The 22,809-nt window shown below is 44.0% G+C and overlaps 1 protein-coding gene and 1 long non-coding RNA gene across 5 annotated transcripts in view; one reads left to right on the plus strand and one right to left on the minus strand.

Moving 5' to 3' along the window:
• Window positions 1-82: 82 nt before the first annotated feature.
• LOC137518580 (uncharacterized) lies at window positions 83-721 on the minus strand. Its single transcript, XR_011020848.1, has 2 exons — window positions 641-721; window positions 83-466 (listed from the first exon to the last, which is right to left on the minus strand). It is a non-coding gene; the product is annotated as an uncharacterized lncRNA (long non-coding RNA).
• The window catches only part of AHRR (aryl hydrocarbon receptor repressor), a 456,078-nt gene continuing 433,433 nt past the window's right edge, over window positions 165-22,809 (plus strand). For 2 of the 4 annotated variants that reach the window (XM_068236643.1, XM_068236644.1), the window contains exons 1-2: window positions 758-791; window positions 1,663-1,735. In XM_068236643.1, the coding sequence (XP_068092744.1) occupies window positions 776-791; window positions 1,663-1,735 (89 nt within the window). In that variant the 5' untranslated portion in view covers window positions 758-775. Of the gene's footprint in view, window positions 494-657; window positions 677-757; window positions 792-1,662; window positions 1,736-22,809 lie in introns of those variants that run through there. The other 2 variants (XM_068236645.1, XM_068236646.1) reach the window with 2 other exon arrangements.

Consider the following 22,809-nt stretch of genomic DNA (forward strand, 5'->3'; position numbering starts at 1 on the left):
GATTCATGCAATATGGTTTAATCAGTTTGCATGACAACAGCTATAACTAACTCACTGAAGACACACAAATAAGCTCCATCTGTCCACGATGAACTGTAATTTACTGGAATGATAAAATCACAAGTGCCGCTAGGTGGCGCTCATAACATAACATACTTGCTAACATTTTGTTTCTCTCCGCAAAGAAGAGCCTGTTCTTGTCATTCACTTGCAAGCTGAAGTCACCACCTGAATCGCAAGAAAGTAGTAGGAGCTCGTAAAGCACAAGAGGGGAAGCGCTCATCTTCATCAGCAGCATCCTATTGCTTGGGGGCACTCTGCTCCAATGGACCTATGAAACAGAAGTTGTCCATGTAGGATCAGAGTGAAGTCACTGTCCACTCCTGACTTGTGAACCCAGGCTGGACCTTCCATCCAGAGAGGCAGCTATTCCTGCATGCACCTCCTCATGTCTCAGGCGTGTGACCTGTAACACAGCGTGTAATTAATAAAGGTAAGTGTTCAGGCATTACTTTGCAAACATTTCAGCAATGCTAGTGATGTATGTGGGGAAAGGATAACATTGGCTGGTTACTAGGGGAGAGGAGTCAGGAAGAGCCAGATTACCTATGATGCTTGCATTTAGTTTGTAAAGGTTTACCTATAGCTAAAAGTACTATTTCATGATCTTTACCAGGTCAGTTACTGACACGCCAGCTCTGTTAAGATTAGTTTGTACAAGTTTGTAACTGTCATCCAGACCTGCTTGAACTGTGCAGGCTATATTGCAGGAAACATGCCTTGCTTAGCAGGTGCTGCAGGTGAACTTTTCTTCTGAAGTGATTAGGAAAGAATTGAACTTCTGACTGCTAGAAGTGTTACATGTCTGCTTTATTTTCATTTATTTTTCTTTAGTCAAGTATGACTTTTAATCAGAATGTGTTGGATTTTGGAAACAGGCTACTTTGAGGTCTCTTTTTATGCTATTCCATTTTGAATTTTTAACAATTCCTGCATGCTGCGTTTTTATTTTTTGTGCTGCAATAACAATTTCCAATGAAAATCGGAATCGCAGATTGGAATCGCATTGCGATTTGCAGTGTAAAAAATAGTACTTACTACAATAGTATCTGAGCAATTATGCTTTAATGACAGATCATTTTGATTTGGGCACACTGCTTGTTAAATGTATGTTTGAGAAAACATTTCATTTTGCACTATACTTCTCTATCTCCAATAAAGTAAAGCTGAAGTCCTCTGAAAGTATGTTTTAAACTATAAATGTCTGCATTTTTTTTTTATTTCAAATATAAATTTTTGTTCTTCCTTATTTGGTATACAGTTGATTAAGATTCTGGTTTATGTGCACTTTAGTTGGTGTGCTATAATTGCTTTCGCTGGCCTGTAAAATACATTGCTTTGAAGTATGTTTTGGAAGTGACACTGGAACTCCAGCAAGATGCTGTGACAAAGTTAATATCCTGTCAGCAAGCATCATAGAAGTTCTGCTCTGCTTACTGTGTAGTTGTATCTCTGTTAGTGCTAATTTCTTTATCACAACAATCCTCTGGCAGGTATTGTGTTACAGCATTTTATATGTTCACTCCCACAGCTAGAGTGCTGCAAGACAGTTTAGATGATGTTTCTTTATACGCACCTGCTCTTTTTATTATCTTGTTTCAGGTCAGACTGCAATGATTCCTCCAGGAGAGTGCATGTATGCTGGGAGAAAAAGAAGAAAGCCAGTGCAAAAACAGTTAAGCATTTACATTTCTTGCTAGAGCACCTCAAGATATATTGCCTGTTGTTAAATGCTAAATTGTTTTTATAGATAAGACACTGTGATAGGAAGAATCATTGTAGAAAACACATTTAGAAAAGGGTAAACAATTTTGAACAGTTTATGGCCTGCTTAGAGATCTTATAGTCCAGTGGGAAAGAAACCTCCTATGCTAACCACACATGTAGATTTGCTGTCTTCTTAAATTATTGATTTTAAAATTATAAAACATTCTAACATGATCATTTTGACTGTTTTGAAATGGTCTATTCTGTTCAGTTAGATCTAAATCTCTGACTTTACCAAATAATTGATGTGTTCGAAAATAACTGCAGTTAGTGTCTGTTCATTTTAAGTTAACACAATAATATTATCCAATCCAAAGTAATCGCAAGAGATACGTAATGTGTCATAATAAAGTAGAAGCCGTCTGCATGTGGCATGTCACCCCCAGGTGCTTCAAGTTCAGCTAGTGATCATTCTTGGCAAACTAAACCCAGAATACCTGTCAGAGAGGTGAGCAGGTGCTTAGTTAAGCTACATAAAGTTAGACCGGGTATATCAATTGCTTACATGATTGCTTAGAGAATATGGATATTTTAAGTGCATGAACACCACATTTTCTTAAGACTAACTATTTTATCCTAAAACACACACTGGCCTCAGAACATGGAATTTATTTCTGAACCCATTTGAATGCTTAATGAATGATGTGTTTGGCTAGCGTAAAAATATTAAATATGCACACCGCGCCGCAAACACGCATACACACACTCACCCTTACACACACGCACTCTGATAGGATGAATCTTTGAATTTATTGATGGTGTTCATTGTAATATGATCTTGCTGGTAAAGGTTTTTATATGTTATGCAATATGCAGTTTATATTTGTCACTGCAAATATTTTATAGAATTCTTATTGGCAGAACTAACTGGGATGAATGGACATGTCTCAATGCACTTTCCTGTTCCCTATGTATATACTGTATTACATATGATGGTTCTAAGAATAGATCTCTGTTCTAAAATAATCTCTGAGTAAAATTTTCAACTTTCAGTGAAGGTAAAAATTAAAATGAAATCACAACAAATGGTTACTGATCAGCTAACTCAGAGTTTAAATCACAACAAATACTTGAAAACACAAGGGATGGCTTTGAAAATACTTGATACAACTTAGAGAGTACTAATGATTGTCACACACCACAGGGAATGCCAGAGGCAAAAATAACATTGTTATTATTATCAGTAGTAGTACTAGTGTCATTGTTTTGTGTGCTATGATTCAGTAGTTACGCAGGTGAAAAGGAGGAATGTAAAGGCTCTGTAGCAAAATTGTCAGTGTAAAATTCTGTAAGAATGTGCTATGTTTATATAAAATAATTCTCCCAAAAATATGAACTATTTGTACTATATTTACAAATCATTTATTTAAGATGAATATGTTTTATAACATGGTTATAAAATAAAATATGATTATTTCTCTAATAAAATTTACAGGCAATGTTATTAGATTGGTTTAGCATATTCTAACCGTTGTTAGCTGTGAATATGTACACATTTATTCTGATCAAATCTGAAGAAATGACAAGGAAACCAATAGCCTTGCTGCCAAATCGCAATGTGTTTGGACAAGATTGCTAGTACAACACTAAAGATGTTTTGTGAAGCTTGTTAAAGACGGGCTCATGAGCAAATAGTCTAGGAAGTAAAATAATCAATTAAGTAAAAAGATTCCTTTCAATCAGGTCAAAACTACTCCCCAAATGATCTGTATCATCATTTATTATTATTATTGACAGATAGTGATATCATTGCTTTTTCTGTAAGCAATTTATTTAGTTTTATTTTCACAATCAGCGTAAAGTTTTAAGGCTCTTTCCTGACCATCTATATAAAAAATGAACACTGAATTGTTGATTGATTTAGTTTTAATGGCAGAAGGTGGTTTGTTGCAGTTTTTAGCAAAATTTTCAGGTTTGTCGAGCAGAAAGCCATTTACAGTAGATTCCCTTTATAGTAAACTTCAAGGGACCTGGCCAAGTAGTTTTCTATATCAGAAGTTCACTATTTGAGGAATCATCAAACATTATTCATTTATACAGGTGCACTGTCAGGACCTGGGGGTGCGTTTACTATAGCCAGAGGTTTACTATATCAAAGTTTACTATAACGAGATTCTGCTGTGTAGTGAGATATAAGTGTTACAATGAAGCAGATGGTGCTGCTAGCTCAGACATTCAGGAATTCAGGTTCATATTATTTTGGCCAGCCAGGTAAAGAAGATCATGTGAATACACTTGTTAGTGAAATAGAACATTAATTACAAAAATAACTTAAAGGGAAGGTCCAAGCAAAATAAAAAAATGAGTTTCACTTACCTGGGGCTTCTACCAGCCCCATGCAGCCACCCTGTGCCCTCGTAGTCACTCACTGCTGCTCCAGTCCCCCGCTGGCAGCTTGCCGACCTCGGAGGTCGGCGGGATGCATTGCGTACGTTTTTACGCATTCCCGCTAGTGCAAGAACATTAACACATACATTTTTACGCGTTACTGGTTCAATGCGTACATTTTTACGCATTGAACCAGTAATGCGTAAAAATGTATGTGTTAATGTTCCTGCACTAGTGGGAATGCGTAAAAACGTACGCAATGCGGCCCGCCGACCTCCGAGGTCAGAAAGCTGCCAGCGGGGGACTGGAGCAGCAGTGAGTGACTCCGAGGACACAGGATGGCTGCATGGGGCTGGTAGAAGCCCCAGGTAAGTGAAACTCATTTTTTTATTTTGCTTGGGCCTTCCCTTTAAAAAACATTTACTTTTGTACTGGACAGTGCTGCTTATTCAGCCTGTATGATTTTAAACTGTAACAGGAAAATGCAAAGAGGATGCTATAGTACAGGAATCCTTTCATTGCTAAAATATTTTTCCCACTTGTTTTTATTTACCTGCATGCAAACAATGCTTTCAGAGAACAGCAATTCACTTTACCAATAATAAAAAAACTGCACATTTACGTTTTTGGTGAATCAGTCAGGATTAATAAGATTTATTATTGACTAGTATGACCATTTTTTGTTTTATCACAAAATGTATTCCAGGTCAAATGGTAATTTTTAGCTAGAAACGTTTTTTGTGCATTTTTGAGCATTGATATATAAATGAGATAAGATTCATAAACATTAAGCAGAAGCAAAGTTATATCAGTACTAGTGAATTATATTGATTTTATCGTTGTCTAGGGTTGTTTGGGATTGGTAAATGCCACTGTCCTGGAATTCCAAGGAATTTCCAGATTTCTGTGGCGGTCAGTGGCAAGGCGGAGATAGAGAGGTTTTAAAATTGTGGGAGAGCTCCAGAGGTTTAAAAATGCCCCTGTGTGCACCAAAAGTTACTTTACACAATTTGTGATGTACTTCAGGACTGGGAACAATATCATTCAGCATTTTATGGATGGTGTCACAAATGTCAAACAGTAAACGGCAACTTGGCATAGATGGTTCTATTTGGTTATTTTTCACAAATAAGACTGATTAAGAGTTACTTTTCAGAAAACTTTGGCAAATACTAGAGATGGCTCGAACCTCCGAATTTCGGTTCGCGAACCTCAAACGCGAACTTCCGCAAAAGTTCAGTTTGCGCAAACTTTCGCGAACCGCAATAGACTTCAATGGGGAGGCGAACTTTGAAAACTAGAAACATTTATGCTGGCCACAAAAGTGATGGAAAAGATGTTTCAAGGGGTCTAACATCTGAGTTTTTGCATGGCAGAGTGGGATACACGGCAAAAGTCCCGGGGAAAAATCTGGATTTGACACACAGCAGCGTTTTAAGGGCAGAAATCACATTGCATGCTAAAATGGAGGCCTAAAGTGCTTTAAAACATCTTGCATGTGTGTACATCAATCAGGGAGTGTAATTAGTGTACTACTTCACACTGACAGACCAAACTCACTGTGTAACGCACCGCAAACAGCTGTTTGTGTAGTGACGGCCATGCTGGACTGGTGCGCACCATGGCAAGATTGCTCTTCCTCAGTGATATCAGGTAATGTCTGACTGCCTTATCAACTTTAGATGGTTCTTTCTCTACCATTGTTAAAGCTTACATTTATTTTTTTAAATTAATTTTTCTGCTGGCTGTTCAGTACCTTTAACGAGAATCTGTTATGGAGGGCAAGTCTGCCATTCATTCAACTGTGTAAAACTTTCGATGGTACTTTCTCAGTACTCAATAATGGCCGGGGGAATCAGGGTTCGATTTCAGTCCAGAGTGGGAGTCTGACAAATGGCTACCACCACACATCCAAGGAGGGCAGCAGGCACGCTGTGGGCAAAGGAGCAGGAACGTCTACCACCACACATCCAAGGAAGGCAGCAGGCATGGCACACAAGTCCCGACTCAGGCAGGAGGACTCTTTCGAGGCCCTGCTGTATATGAGATGAATAAACTTTAAATCCGTTAATGATAATCTGTTATGGAGGGCAAGTCTGCCATCCATTCAAGTGAAAGGTATGCACTGATGCCAGGTATAATACAATGTGCAGTCACAGATGCAGTGAAAGGTATGCAGTGAGGGAAAACAGCTGTTTGTGTAGTGATGGCCATGCTGGACTGGTGCACACCATGAGGAGAGTGCAGGTGATGGCGGCTTTCCAGCCCATATGGTCGCCGGGCTGAGGCTCAATGACAGAACAGTGACTGTCCAGCTGATCGAATTTGCACTGTCCACAATGAAGCAATGACCTTATTACCTTGGATGTGCCCCCCCCCCTTCCCCCCCCCCCGAGTCACTCATATAGCCGTCGGTCATTGCCTTTTGTTTTGTTGTTGCAGCTGCAGTGCAGCCAGAAAAATTAGGCAGGCATGTACATGCACCAGAAAAATTATTATAGCGGCGGCGCTAGCAGAGGCCTTAAAAATTCAGGAATCCATCTGGAGTCCTGGACCCTGTTGATGGTGGCGGAGAAGGCAGTCAAGCGGCCTGCAGGCAGAGATGCTGTGTGGGGAGCGACTTAGTCTTGGGGCAGCCAGCCAGTCACACGGCATGCAGGCAGAGATGCTGTGTGTGGGGACTGACTTAGTCTTCGGGTGGGCAGTAGCCCTCTGGGATCCATGCGTCATTCATTTTGATAAAAGTGATTTTTTATTATATTCATCAAAAAAGACATGAATTTTGTCAAAAAAACGTTTTTTTTTAAACTTTCTGTGCTGACATTTTTCAAATAAAGTAAAATTTCTATATACATTTTTGTCCACATTTATTGTGCTACATGTCTTTGATTAAAAAAAAAATCCAATAAGTGTATACTTATTGGTTTGGGTAAAAGTTATAGCGTTTACAAACTATGGTGCAAAAAGTGAATTTTCCCATTTTGAAGCATCTCTGACTTTTCTGAGCACCTGTCATGTTTCATGAGGTGCTAGAACTCCAGGATAGTATAAATACCCCCCAAATGACCCCATTTTTGAAAGAAGACATCCCAAAGTATTCGCTAAGAGGCATGGTGAGTTCATAGAAGATTTTATTTTTTGTCACAAGTTAGCGGAAAATGACACTTTGTGACAAAAAAAAACTAAAAAAAAGTTTCCATTTCTGCTAACTTGTGACAAAAAAAAGTGAAATCTGCCATGCACTCACCATGCCCCTCTCTGAATACTTTGGGGTGTCTACTTTCCAAAATGGGGTCATTTGTGGGGTGAGTTTACTGTCCTGGCATTTTGGGGGGTGCTAAATTGTAAGCACCCCTGTAAAGCCTAAATGTGCTCATAGGACTTTGGGCCCCTTAGCACACCTAGGCTGCAAAAAAGTGTCATATACCCATGCTGGGTGGGAGAAATGTCTCTGTAAATGAGATTTTTTTTTTTTTTTACACACAACTGTCCATTTACAGAGATATTTCTCCCGCCCAGCATGGGTATGTGTAAAAATATACCCCAAAACACATTATACTACTTCTCCTGAGTACGGCGATACCACATGTGTGACACTTTTTTGCAGCCTAGGTGCGCTAAGGGGCCCAAAGTCCAATGAGTACCTTTAGGATTTTACAGGTCATTTTGAGGCATTTGGTTTCTAGACTACTCCTCACAAGGTTTAGGGCCCTAAAAAAGCCAGGGCAGTATAGGAACCCCACAAGTGACCCCATTTTAGAAAGAAGACACCCCAAGGTATTCCGTTAGGAGTATGGTGGTTTTTTGTCACAAGTTAGCGAAAATTGATTTTTATTGTTTTTTTTCGCAAAGTGTCATTTTCCACTAAGTTGTGACAAAAAATAAAATCTTCTATGTATGGGGTCACCTGTGGGGTTCCTATACTACCCTGGTATTTTAGGGGCCCAAAACCGTGAGGAGTAGTCTGCAAACCAAATGCCTCAAAATGACTGTTCAGGGGTATGAGCATCTTGTAACGATCGGTGTAGCAACACAGACGTCTGATTATTTGTGATCTGCAGAATCACCAATAATACAGACGCTATACCTGATTATGTGGTGATCTGCAGTATCACCAATAATACACGTATAGCTGGCAAGATACAAGGTATGTGTAGTGCTTGGTGCAACAATAGACTGGGCATTACCAGAGGAGCTGGTAGGCACTATAAGAACTCAGCAACAATAAGGTTAGCGAGGCCTCAGCAGAGGACCTGGTGGGGACTTATTAGAACACGGTAACGATAAGTTTGCAAGACCTCACCAGAGGAGCTGGTGGGTACTTATTAGAACACAGTAACAATAAGTTTAGCAAAACCTCACCAGAGGGGCTGGTGGGTACTTATAGAACACGGTAACAATAAGTTTAGCAAGACCTCACCAGAGGAGCTCGTGGGCACTAATAGAATACAGTAACTGATTAGTTTAGCTGAGCCTCACCAGAGGAGCTGATGGACATTAACCTTCCTGGCGGTAACCCCGATTTAATTTTTTTTTTTTTGCTGGATGCAGCTAGCACCTTGCTAGCTGCGCCAGCACACTGATCGCCGCCGCCCCGCGCCCGATCGCCGCTATACGTTGCGGCGCGTGGGCCCCCCCCCCCCCCAGACCCCGTACGCTGCCTGGCCAATCAGTGCCAGGCAGCGCCGAGGGGTGGATCGGGACTCCCAATGACGTCACAACGTCGCTGATATCGGTGACGTCATCCCGCCCCGTCGCCATGGCGACGGGGGAAGCCCTCCAGGAAATTCCGTTCTTTGAACGGGATTTCCTGATCGGAGATCGCCGAAGGCGATCGAAGCGGGCGGGGATGCCGCTGAGCCCTGGGCTCGCTACATGATTTAAAAAAAAAAAACTGCCGCGCTGCCTCCTGGCGGAATCTTTCATACCGCCAGGAGGGTTAATAGAATACAGTAACTGATTAGTTTAGCTGAGCCCCACCAGAGGAGCTGGTGGGCACCCATAGAATACAGTAACTGATTAGTTTAGCTGAGCCCCACCAGAGGAGCTGGTGGGCACCCATAGAATACAGTAACTGTTTAGTTTAGCTGAGCCTCACCAGAGGAGCTGGTGGGCACTATTAGAGTACAGTAACTGTTTAGTTTAGCTGAGCCTCACCAGAGGAGCTGGTGGGCACTATTAGAGTACAGTAACTGTTTAGTTTAGCTGAGCCTCACCAGAGGAGCTGGTGGGAACTATTGAGAATGCCTCACCAGTGGCGAGGGTCCACTGGTGAGTCAGAGCGTCAGACAAGCTAGGTTCGGCAACTAAGAGGCAGATAGAGTATAGAGTCAGAAGGCAAAAGAGTAGTAGGTAATCAGGCAGGTATTCAGCAACTAGATTAGATGGGCAGAAGTACAAAGACGAGTAGCAATTAGCAGAGTCAGAGGTTAGCCAGAATCATACACAGAATATCAATAATATACAGTCAGTAGCGTAGCTACAAACCTCTGGGCCCGATGCGGAATCTGGGTGTGCCCCCCCCCCGGCAACAAACGCGCCCCCCCCCCCCCCCCCGGCAACTATAGCTGTGCATTGCATGGCTATATCAATTCAGCTTTGCAGCAGCACGGGTGCCACGTTCAATTTGCAGACATACGCAGCACCCAGAGGAAATAGGGCAATTAGTAGCAAGATGCCTTTAATTAGATAGATTACTATCAGTATAGGCATAGAATAAAGATGCATACACACATTCAATTTTGATTGGTCAATCACTGACCAATTTTACCACTGCATGTAGTATGAGGGCCAAAAGACTTTGAATACTGTGAACAGAACTGGGCTCTCATAATACCTAGAAGTAGTAAAATTGGCTATTCAAAATTGTATGTGTGTACCAGGCTTTACAGCTAATACTGTACATACAATACAGCTGGTTAACAATCAGTAAAGAGACAGAGCAACACCTTATACTGTACATACTGGAGGTAGCAGGGATCAGCACACACTGCAGCTAGTTTACTGTCAGTACAGGCACAGAGCAACACCTTATACTGTACATACAGGAGGTAACAGATCAGCAAACACTGCAGCTAGTTTACTATCAGTACAGGCACAGAGTAACATCTTATACTGAACATGCTGGAGGCAGCAGAGATCACCACACGCTGCAGTTAGTTTACCATCAGTACAGGCACAGAGTAACAGCTTATACTGTACATACTGGAGGTAGCAAGGCTCAGCACACGCTGCAGCTAGTTTACTATCAGTACAGGCACATAGTAACAGCTTATACTGTACATACTGGAGGTAGAAGAGATCAGTACACACTGCAGCTAGTTTACTATCAGTACAGGCACAGAATAACAGCTTATACTGTACACATTGAAAGTAGCAGAGATCAGCCTGAACCTAGTGCTGGGAATACACGGCTCGATTCTGAGCTGATAAGATGGCTCAATAGATAATTTCCGACACGTCCAATCGTTTTGCCGCTCGATTCTGCATTGGGGACAATGGAAAAAGATAAGAAAAACAAGTGGAAAATAAGAGAATCGCCCACAGATTTGAGTGGCAAAAACGATTGGGCGCAGAATCGAGCCCCAGTATCAAGCCCCAGAATTAACCCGTGTATTCCCAGCATAAGGCCCGGCTCACACGTACGTTTAAAAACTTTGCTGCCAACACGCACATATATATATACACACTCACTGCTGCTGACTGACACACACACACGCACGCACGCACGCACACACCTTAGCACTGGGTCACAAAGCTGACTGGTAATACCAATTTGTATTATACAAACATGCCTAATTAAACTTCACACTTAAATAGGATAATAATACAAGTGCTTAACCACTCCAGAATACTAAAAACACTGCAATAAAATGCTACATTATAAAGCATAAATTCCCTGGACAGATTATAGGACCAACACAACAAACATACCCAGGCAATCAGGGGTGAGCCTGGGGTGCCTGGCACCTGGGTGCAAGATTTTCTCTGGCGCCTATGGGAGTGTTTAAATTAACCGCGCCCAACCACATAACCACACCTATGTCCTGCCTAATCACACCCACACCTTCCACCTCTTTACGCATGCATGTGATACCCCATTCCTACCCCTCTTCCATTGGCTTGCTCCTGGCTGGCTTTGGCTGCCTGCGAGTCTGCTAGTCTCTGGACTGACGCAGGCTGAGAGGTTCTGCAAGTGCGACGCAGTCACACACTGCGTATTTATGGCTGCCTGCGGCCACCCTACTCCCGCTCGCTGTCGTCGGCTCCTCCCCCCGCCAAGCCCAAGCGTGAGGTGGGCTGCCTGTATCTTTCCCGTTGCGCTGCGCATTCTGCCAGTGTTGCCAACCTTTCATGTTATTTTTTACTGACAAATACCTAAAAATTTACTGACAAAGATTATTTTTACTGACAAAATTTCCCCACTAAATTCACATAAGAGACACCGTTTCACCAGTAAATGCACGTAATGACAGACAGCCTTCCATCAGTAAATGCACATAATGAGAGACAGCTTTTCCCCAGTAAATGCACATAATAAGAGACCGCTTTTCACCAGTAAATGCACATAAGAAACCGCTTTTCACCAGCAAATGCACATAATAAGAGACAGCTTTTCACCAGTAAATGCACATAATAAGCCCTTTAGGCAGTGAGTGACAGGGAGCCCCTTTAGGCAGTGAGTGACAGGGAGCCCCTTTAGGCAGTGAGTGACAGGGAGCCCCTTTAGGCAGTGAGTGACAGGGAGCCCCATTAGGCAGTGAGTGAGTGACAGGGAGCCCCTTTAGCTAGTGAGTCTTTAGCTAGTGAGTGAGTGACAGGGAGCCCCTTTAGTCAGTGAGTGAGTGACAGGGAGCCCCTTTAGGTAGTGAGTGAGTGACAGGGAGCCCCTTTAGGTAGTGAGTGAGTGACAGGGAGCCCCTTTAGGCAGTGAGTGAGTGACAGGGAGCCCCTTTAGGCAGTGAGTGAGTGACAGGGAGCCCCTTTAGCTGGTGAGTGACAGGGAGCCCCTTTAGCTAGTGAGTGAGTGACAGGGAGCCGCTTTAGGTAGTAAGTGAGTGACAGGGAGCCCCTTAAGGTAGTGAGTGAGTGACAAGGAGCCCCTATAGGCAGTGAGTGAGTGACAGGGAGCCCCTTTAGCTAGTGAGTGAGTGACAGGGAGCCCCTTTAGCTAGTAAGTGAGTGACAGGGAGCCCCTTTAGGTAGTGAGTGAGTGACAGGGAGCCCCTTTAGGTAGTGAGCAAGTGACAGGGAGCCCCTTTAGGCAGTTAGTGAGTGACAGGGAGCCCCTTTAGCTAGTGAGTGAGTGACAGGGAGCCAGTTTAGGTAGTGAGTGAGTGATAGGTAGCCCCTTTAAGCAGTGAGTGAGTGACAGGGAGCCCCTTTAGGTAGTGAGTGAGTGACAGAGAGCCCCTTTAGGTAGTGAGTGAGTGACAGGGAGCCCCTTTAGCTAGTGAGTGACAGGGAGCCCCCCTAGCCGCCGCCGCCTCTTCCCCCTTACCTTGCAGGCTGCGGCGTGTCAGACCTCAGGATCAGCGGCGACCCGACCAGTAAGAGCGGGCGCTGGACGCACCCGCTCTATATGCGGAAGTGATGTCACTTCCGCATATCAGTGCGGGCGCTGGGTCCTAGCGCCCGCACTATTGGTCTCCGCGGCGCCGCCTGATCGAGGTCTGACGGCTAGAGGGAGGGAGGGAGGGAGCGAGCGAGTGAGCGGCGACTAGAGCGGGGGGGGGGGGCCCGGTCCTCCAGCACACAGCCCCCAGGGCCCGGGCCCCTCCCCTGCCTCTTCAGGAGGCGAGCCCGGTCGCCACGGCCCTACGCCAGTGTATACAGTAAACAATCTCCTAGTCTTGTGTGAAATCCCTGGTTTCCTCCCAGATCAAAGCACACTGGATACTAGTCTAAGGTCTGAGCGCTAGCACATAAGTAATCGCAACCGCAGACAAGTTGCGAGTGAGCAGCAATGGCTTAAGAAGCAGAGGACACCTCCAAGCCACACCCACTCCAATCAGCCAATCCTGAGCGGCGAACGTCCGCTCTAACGTCAGCTGACCAGCGGGTCAGCTGACGAGCCTTCTCTCAGCATAAAGGTCCCGTCTACGCGCGCGGCCGCGCGATACAGAAACCTTATGTGCGAATGACAACTCCGTCCTCGGCGTACTAGACACTGAGGGAATGAAAAAAGACTCTGAATAGGGAACCGAAGCGGCTGCGGAGACACCCTGCATGCCCACAGCCGCATATGTTACACATCTGCAAATTTTGATGACAGGTGGTCTGAGGGGCCGAATTTTGTGGGACCGGTCATAAGCAGGGTGGCCTCTTAGATGACAGGTTGTATTGGCACTGAAGTGCAGGAAGCGCAGGATGTTCTCAAATCGTGCCCTGGACATGGCAACAGAGAACATGGGCATGTGATGTATTGGGTGCGTAGACCAATAAGACCGCAATACATTCTTTTTTACTAGACCCATGTTAAGGAGAACGCCCCAAAAAATGTTACATTCGGAAACTTGGAGTGGTTACCACCGAAAAGGCTGGGCATGGTAGCTTCTTGGAGTGGCGGTTGCGTATTTTGTGACATAATGGTTTGTCTCAGCCACAATTAAGTCGCAGAGACTAGCAGTGATCAGAAAAAAAAATTCTGTCACTGCGGTGGGGCGGGTGAGTGTTTAGCCGGGTGATCAGAAGACCGCAGGGGGCAGATTAGGGCCTGATCTGATGGATAGGAGTGCTAGGGGGTGACAGGTGGTGACAGGAGGTGATTGATGGGTGTCTCAGGGGGTGATTAGAGGAGAGAATAGATGCAATCAATGCACTTGGGAGGTGATCGGAAGGGGGTTTGAGGGGGAGTCTCAGGGTGTGATTAGAGGGGGGAATAAATGCAAGCAATGCACTGGGGAGGTGATCAGGGGGGGGGGGGGGGTCTGAGGGCAATCTGAGGGTGTGGGTGGGTAATTGGGTACCCGCAAGGGGCAGATTAGGGTCTGATCTGATGGGTAGCAGTGACAGGTGGTGACAGGGGGTCATTGATGGGTGATCAGTGGGTGATTAGAGGGGAGAACAGATGTAAATAATGCACTGGGGAGGTGATCAGGGGGGGTCTGAGGGCGATCTGAGGGTGTGGGCAGGTGTTTGGGTGCCCACAAGGGGCAGATTAGGGTCTGATCTGGTGGGTAGCAGTGACAGGTGGTGACAGGGGGTGACGGGGTGATTGATAGGTGATCAGGGTGTGATTAGAGGGGAGAATAGATGCAAGCAATGCACTTGCGAGGTGATCAGGGAGGGTCTGAGGGCGATCTGAGGGTGTGGGCGGGTAATTGGGTGCCTGCAAGGGGCAGATGAGGGTCTGATCCGATTGGTATGTTGGTTAGCAGTGACAGGTGGTGACAGGGGGTGATTTATGGGTGATCAGTGGGTGATTAGAGGGGAGAACAGATGTAAATAATGCACTGGGGAGGTGATCAGGGGGGGTTTGAGGGAGATCTGAGGGTGTGGGCAGGTGTTTGGGTGCCTGCAAGGGGCAGATTAGGGTCTGATCTGATAGGTAGCAGTGACAGAGGGTGATGGGGGGATTGGTAGGTGATCAGGGTGTGATTAGAGGGGAGAATAGATGCAAGCAATGCACTGGCGAGGTGATAGGGGGGGGGGGGTCTGAGGGCGATTTGAGGGTGTGGGCAGGTGATTGGGTGCCCGCAAGGGGCAGATGAGGGTCTGATCTGATGGGTATGATGGGTAGCAGTGACAAGTGGTGACAGGGGGTGATTGATGGGTGATCAGTGGGTGATTAGAGGGGAGAACAGGGCGGGTGTTTGTACCACATTGTACCACAATTTACTATTCAACCAATTACTGGTCTGAGCCATGCTTATGCACTTTGAGTTCTACTGGAGAAAATTGCTTTACAAATGTTGGTTTCTTATTTTCCTAGGTAGAAAAAAATAACAGTGGTGAAAGGAAACAGATGTTGTTGTGCTTGGGGCAAAGATTTGATTTTTTTTTTTACATTGTCTTCACACAAAATAACAAGAACAGGTTCTTCTGAAAACAGTTAGAATGAAATGTTATCCCATAGGAACATTAGCACACAAACAAATAGTAATATATATCACGGCAAGTAAATAAGATGCAGTTATCAATTGCTAGGATACATTTCAGTATCTTTCAGTAAACAAAAATGTACCTGCCTATGTACAGTAATATACTGTATGTTACAAGTTATTAGAACAGAACTGTAAATGGTCAGAGGATACATTTCTGTATTTCATTGTAAAGCAGTAAGTGCCTAACTATGTATAGTAATATACACTATAGTGCCTACAGTATTGGGACTCCACTCCAAATCATTGAATTCAGGTGTTCCAGTCACTTCAGTGGACACAGGTTAATAATATCAAGCACCAAGGCATGCAGACTATTTCTGCCAACTTTTGTGAAAGAATGGGTCGCTCTCCAGAGCCCAGTTAATTTCTATGTGGACCTGTGATAGGATGTTACCTGGGCAATAAGTCCATTGGTCAAATTGTTATTAAATATTCCATGGTCAACTACTAGTGGTATTATAACAAATGGACAGTAATTGGAAACAGCAACTCAGCCTCAAAGTGGTGCACCATGTAAAATCACAGAGCAGGGTCATTCTGAGGTGCATATTGCACAGAAGTTGCCAGATTTCTTTAAATAACTAGAGACCTCCACACTTTGTATGGCCTTCAGAATAACTCAACAGTACACAGAGAGATGAATGGAATAGGTTTCTAACCTCTGTATTTAATAGAGTAAATCTTATTATCATTGAAAATATATAGGCAAAAGTAATTACTACTTGACAGCCTTTGGTTGCTAAGGCCCCCCTGTAGCCCTATTTTGTTGGTCGATGTTTAGCCTGCATGTTAGACAAGCGTTTGTTATATGCACTTTTCTAGAACCTTGGTTTGCACTTTTTTTTAACTCCTGTGTGGGTTATCACCTGCATATACTTTGTATATCATTTTTCTTGTTACATTGTATTGTACCCAAATACAAACTGTATAAAACTAAAACTAGTAAGGATTGGACTGTGCAGACAAGCATCAGTTCTACTAAATGTCTAGTTTATTGTGCTGTAGCTGTAATTATAGTAGGTGATATTAAGAACTGTTAAAGTAGCCAGGCGACAATCTGCACTGGTGCTCAGCACCTTACACTGCTATAATAAAATACCCAGAAAGATAAGAATGATCTAGACTCTAGAGGCAGAATAGAGACAGGAATATTGATTACTGGCTATATATTAACTCTCCAAATCTTATTATTCTTTTCTTCTCACAACAATTGGGTTTGAAAGATTGTAAACTGTAAAATTTTGAAAAAAATCTGCATAAATATGACCTAAACATGATATATTTTACATGCAAGCCCGAAAACTGCAAATTGAGAACCCAGTTAAACCAATGAGTGCTAAACTTTATTCTTTTTCATTTATTTATTGAGGAAAATGATCCAACATTATTATTCTTGTGTGTGACAAAGCTATGTAAACCTCCAGGATTTTCCTTTTATTTGCAAAGAAAATTAGTCTCAAGTGTTTCAGTCAGTGGGACGATAAAAGGTGATGTGTGCCAATTTTGAATGTTACTGTTTCCTGTATGATAGGAGTATTACAGAGGTGACAGAGGGTTCCTTCTACACCTATTCTTTTTTTTTTTTTTTTTTTTTTTGTAACACTGTTTTTATTGATTAATTCAAAGATAAAACAGACATAAACAGTTGGAGGAACTGCATATAAACTTGCAGGAACAGGTAGCAAAAATGACAGCTATTTACATAATTGTATGCATGTGGGGCATTTAACAGGATTTCTCTGATTCAATGTAGAGGAAAGTGTGGAGTTAAAGTTAAAAAAATGATTAGTCCAAACATTTGGGATAGTGAGCGGATAATAGTCATTTATATAATTGTTTAGTCCAACATATAGCGTAGAGTTGCTTTAACCTGTGAAAGAGAGGAGGGCTAAGAGGATAAAGGCATACAATTATTGATAAAGAAAACTGGTGATCGTTCCTGTGCCAGAGGGTTAGGGGGAGAAGTAGAAAGTGTTCTGATAGGCGTTCTGCTTCTTGGCTTCTACACTTATTCTAAAGTACTTTATATACCATAATGGAAATTGGCAAGTCATAAATTGCCTGGAGCACAAAAACTCATTTGTAGATTTACTAATTTTAAAGGAAAAGTTATAGCAGTGGAAGTCCACTGCTATAAAGATAGATCTATTTTGTACAAGTATTTTTTTTTTATTTAGTGGTGTTAAAAATATCTTTAATTGTCAACTTGCCACCAGCTGTCAATTTAGAAACTGACAAAATCGTACTTCTATGCAACTACTACAAGAATACCCTCCATGTCTCTCTCAGTTCAGGTGCCCTTTAAAAAGCTGTTCATCTTTAGGAGCATGAGTATGCCTGCCGTCGGACAAATGGCAATTCTCTGACCTCTTGCCTAACTCATAGCAAATAAATTTTAATAAATTCAGGATATGCATCCATGATAACTTGTGCAACATTTTGCAAGGTTTTCCACCTCTGTTTGACAAGAAAAAAACATAATTTTCAGCCAATACGACTCCCATTACACCTACTCCCCAGACCTTGGAGTATGTTCACTAGTTCTTCAATCACAGTAGAGGAAAATTGGGTCACTCAATGTAATACCCTTCTTTAGGGGGAAAGATTGGAGTAAATACTCAAGTGTACATTTGCTTGCTATAGATACCGTAAGTTGTATATTGAGCTAGATTAACTCAGAAAAGTCCCTTAAAGAGACTCCGTAACAAAAATTGCATCCTGTTTTTTATCATCCTACAAGTTCCAAAAGCTATTCTAATGTGTTCTGGCTTACTGCAGCATGTTCTACTAACACCATCTCTGTAATAAATCAACTTATCTCTCTCTTGTCAGATTTGTCAGGCTGTGTCTGGAAGGCTGCCAAGTTCTTCAGTGTTGTGGTTCTGTGATGAATCTCCCACCTCCAGGCCCCTCTCTGCACACTGCCTGTGTATTATTTAGATTAGTGCAGCTTCTCTCTGCTCTATTATCTTTTACAAGCTGGATAAATGGTCCTCTGAGCTGGCTGGGCTTTCACATACTGAGGAATTACATACAGGCACAGCTGTCTGCACTCTGCAGGAAGAAACAGCCTGACACTTCAGTGGAAGATAGCTGCAGGGGGAAAGAAGCACACAAATGATCTCTTGAGATTAAAAAGGAAGGGTGTATACAGCCTGCTTGTGTATGGATGTATTTTCTATGTGTGGACATGCTGTACATCAACCTACTTCCTGTTTTGGTGGCCATTTTGTTTGTTTATAAACAAACTTTTTAAAACTGTTTTTAACCACTTTTAATGCGGCGGGGAGCGGCTGTTATAATTTAAGTAGGCCTCAGTTACTTGGCCTGAGTTTTATGTAAAAGGCTTGTCCGCAGTGTATGCCTTTAAAATAGACAGAGGCATCTCAGGGTCTGCGTGTAGCAGAAGATACACGCAGATACTGAGAACATGTTCCTAAGAGAAGGCCATCGGTTTACTCTGACCTCCACTTACAGGACAGGAACAGTAAACATTGGCCACATTTACTAAACATTCACATTCCCGCATCTGGGTCAAGTGCCTCATCGATTATTAATCGAGTAGGTGTGTATGATGACACCACAAGTGAGTCCACCAATAGACTTATTTAGGGGGTGGCGAAGATGATGTCATATTTAACTCTTTCCTAGCCGGTATTAAATCTGGAGCGAGCAATGGAGAACTCACTTCTGCTTCTTCCTTCTGCACTAGCTCGCAAGGCCGACTGGGACCTAAGCATGTTCGTCCTTTCTGTAATCTGATATAATGTATGCTGTACATATGTAGTTTAGTGTAACGTAGTTAGGAAGAAGGTACCTGATTGACTTCAAGAGGGAGTCTAATCATGAGCTTATAATGCAACATGAAGATTGGCATGGCTAGGATATGATGAATGTATCTATCTGTATTCCTGTGACTTGAATAAATAACGGAAACATTGAAAGAAGCCTGAGCAAGTCTATATCCTGTTTGCTGTGTGGAGAGTCAAGTGATCTCACAGTCTGTGAGACGATGGTGTCGAAGCAAGGTGATAAGAACAGTTTATAACAGTGGTGCCTGAAATCCTTCCCTGCCTAACTATACAGGCAGACGGGGCCGGGGCCGACGGAAAATGGTTTCAAGATATTCCACAGCAAAACAAGCGGAATAGACGGACGCAGACGGTAAAGCTTATCAAGCTGATACTGATAAGTGGTGTGGGATGTGTGCGGGAGTCAAGCACACGGCAGCGATTCGAAAAATCAGCGGCGAAACTCTTGGACGTTACACTGTAACTGCATGTGCACACAGTTACAAGCCTAAAAACCTGGGTCAGAAGGAACTCTCCGAGGCTACGGCTGCTCGCAACTGCCGCTGGAGATTGATCCGCTGTGGGGGAGGGTGGATGCCCCCCACTGACGTTCCGGTGTCCACAGAGGTTTCGTGGGAAAAAGTTGCGGAATGCTGGTGAATTGCGAAGAATCTGCTGCTCAGGCAAGTTTGTTTACGTTGTTGTATGGCCTTATCTGTGTTGTATTTGGGTATTATAACAAGGAGAGGTTAATGTGTTAATGTGTACATTCTGTGTTAAGTGCAGCATGGTGGCTGCGGGCTTCTCATCTCTCCCATGCATGGTGGGAGGGGGGAGTCTGGTTTATGTGCTTGGTTTTTTTTTTCTCCCTCTTCAGATTCAAGCTTCCTGTGTTGTATATTTACGGAGTGGTTATCTCTGCATTTGTCTCAGGCATGTTTGTGCTGGCAAGAAGTTTTTTTTCTCTTCTCTTCTCTTCCCGTCTCTACAGAGGCTGGGAAAAAGGGGGGGGGGGGGGTCCCCCGCAGCAGGAGATAAGCCAGCGGTGCTTCAGTCTGTTGGGGCTGGAGGGGGGGGGAGAGAGGGGAGAGAGGAGGAAAGCGAGTGTCTTTCTGTTTGTGAGATGTTCTGCACGTTTCTCGCATTTCCAGTCGGGCGGTTCTTAGTTATGTCTGTGATAGAGTGAGAAAGATTCCTACGTCTCTGGGGATCCGTATGTCTGATTGCAGTTCGGATTACAGCTGAGACGTGAAGGAATGCTGAGGCTGATTTTTGTGCACTGTGGATAGATGCTGTGTGTGACTAGGCATAAAAAAAAAAAAAAAAAATGTTTGTTTGTATTTTGTTCTCTCTCCTAGGTCTATAGGAACGAGAGGCTGCTATGGGAGCAGCCATCTTGGCTGGCAGTCCAGGACTCAAAATGGCGGCAGTGGAGAGAGCCCGCCCCCGTGAGTCATGGCCCCCACACGTCATGGCAGGGGGGAGGAGGGGCTGGGGGATCCACGTCACGTCAGGCTGTGCTCGCGGCTCCGGGCAGAGCAGCTGGAAGGGAGGGGGGGAGAGATACAGAGACATGCTACTGTGTGTCTCGGGTTTCAATGTATTTCCCCAGAGTTTTTCCCAGAGTCCATGGACAGGAATGCCAGAATAGGAAGTGTTTCCCAGCTCGGTGCAGGGACACACGGAGCAGTAAAGATCGGAAATGGGTCTGTACTGTGTTGCTTATGGGATTATTCCTGTAAGTGAGGCACCTTAATGGGTGGTGCAGCATGAGTTCTCAATAGAAGGAAAGGGGGACAGCGCATCAAAGGGGGTGCCGGAGTTGGAAAAAAGGGAGTTGACCAATTCGGGTTTCCGTCGCCGCTTCTGCAGAGCGGTAACGTTTTTTCCGGTTTTGTCGTGAACAGGGCCAGAGCTGGACTGAGAGGTCTATGCTGGGCTGGAGCTGTTTTTGTGTGCGTTTTTTTTCGTCCACTGATTGGTCAAATATGTTTTTTCCAGCTCCTATCAATTGTAGCACGAAGAACAAGGACTGACAACAGTTCATGGGGCAATTATACAGATGATAGAATTGCCGTTTACAGAGTGACAGTGTATCAGTACGCTGTTTGCCATGTGACTACCTTCCATGTGGGCATTCAGGGATCTGCATACAGGCATGTGACGCTGGTATGCTTAGCCCTGCACCCTGTGTAGTTTAAGTGCAAAGTGCTCCTTCCTACAGGGAGGCAGCCAGTTTTTTTTGGTAGTTTAGGTGGTGGCACGGCAAACATTGGTCAGAGGGTACAACACACAGAACTTCTAGCAGAGCTGGTATCGCGATGAAGTTCTAGATAAGTAAATGCGATAATGAGTAAGAGCATTGCAGGCTCACCCGCAAAGCAGCATCAGGTGTGGCATCCGTAATCTGTGCATGCGACGGCCGCGCATGGACAGATAAGGGGGGATGTGGAGTGAGCTGCAATGGGGTGAGAGCTTCCAAAGGTGAAGCGAGCTTCCATAGGTGAAGTCCGCGGGAGCATATTTTAAACAGGTAAGTACTGAGGATAGTACTGAGGTAGGGGGGTGAAGTTTAACTCCAATCTACCAATAAGAGTAAACAGAGTTCAGGAGAACCATAAAGCAACGAGATCAATTACGATATATATTGATCAATTTAAAGTGTAAAGAGTACAAGCCGCAGGGCGAATCCCAAATCATTAATAAGAATTGATTTGTTTGTATTTCGATTTCAGGTGTTTGGCAATATGGAATTGAGACAGCTGCAGTGCTGGCAGCAAAGATGGAGATGTCAGTCGGATAAGCGAAAGGTTCCAGATGCCAATCTAAGCTTGGAGGAACACGAGATTCCTGAAATCGGAAAGAGACTAAAACACGAGATTCCTGAAATCGGAAAGAGACTAAAACACGAGATTCCTGAAATTGGAAAGAGACTAAACCACGAGATTCCTGAAATCGGAAAGAGACTAACAAAACTGTCGGAGCAAAGCATAATGCAAAGTGCTAATGTTTTTCTTTCCCAGGGTAGTGCTTTTATAATGAAGTGTACCATGCTGATGGTGATCCTAGGTTGCCATTCCGTCCTAGGAGAACGAAGAGAGGACATTCTCATGTATAATAAGGGGTTAATGAGAATGCAAGGCCCAAGCATGTTAATGTTGGGTGACAAAGGTACTGATCCTTTCACACCTCCCTCCGCTTGGCACAGATGGACCATGCAGGGACGGAGGAAAGGAGCACTTGTGCCAGGAGAAAGCAAATTTCATGGCACAATGTGGGTGAAAGGTCTGAAGGGTCAAGTGTGCGGGCAGTGGGAATTTAATGGCAGTGTAAATCTGCTATTGAATGCCACACTCCCAGAATCAATGCACCGATCCAAAGGTTTGTTAAAAGGTACATTGCAGTACAATGGGTACATGCAAAAGGTGGAGTGTGTGATTCAGGGGTACCTTGTCTTGGTTATGCAGAGTGAGATGGGTCCAGATTGGAGAGGAACGAGCAGGAGGCGTCAATTCTCTTACCAGAGAGACGCAGGGGACCACATCACACTCTGGAGCTACCAACAGAGAGTGCCTCTGAAACAACTATACACACGTAAAGGCTGGAAAGCCAAGGGTGGGAGGTTCTCGAAACAAGAAGTAAAAATCGAGATCAAGCCACATTTCCAGGTGACAAAGAGGGTGGGGAGAGCGGTCCCGGGGGAGGGAAAGCCCACACAGGGAACCCCATTCACACCACACGGGTCACAACAGGGGACG

The sequence above is a fragment of the Hyperolius riggenbachi genome, chromosome 5 (genome assembly GCF_040937935.1).
Source record: "Hyperolius riggenbachi isolate aHypRig1 chromosome 5, aHypRig1.pri, whole genome shotgun sequence".
NCBI lineage: Eukaryota > Metazoa > Chordata > Amphibia > Anura > Hyperoliidae > Hyperolius > Hyperolius riggenbachi.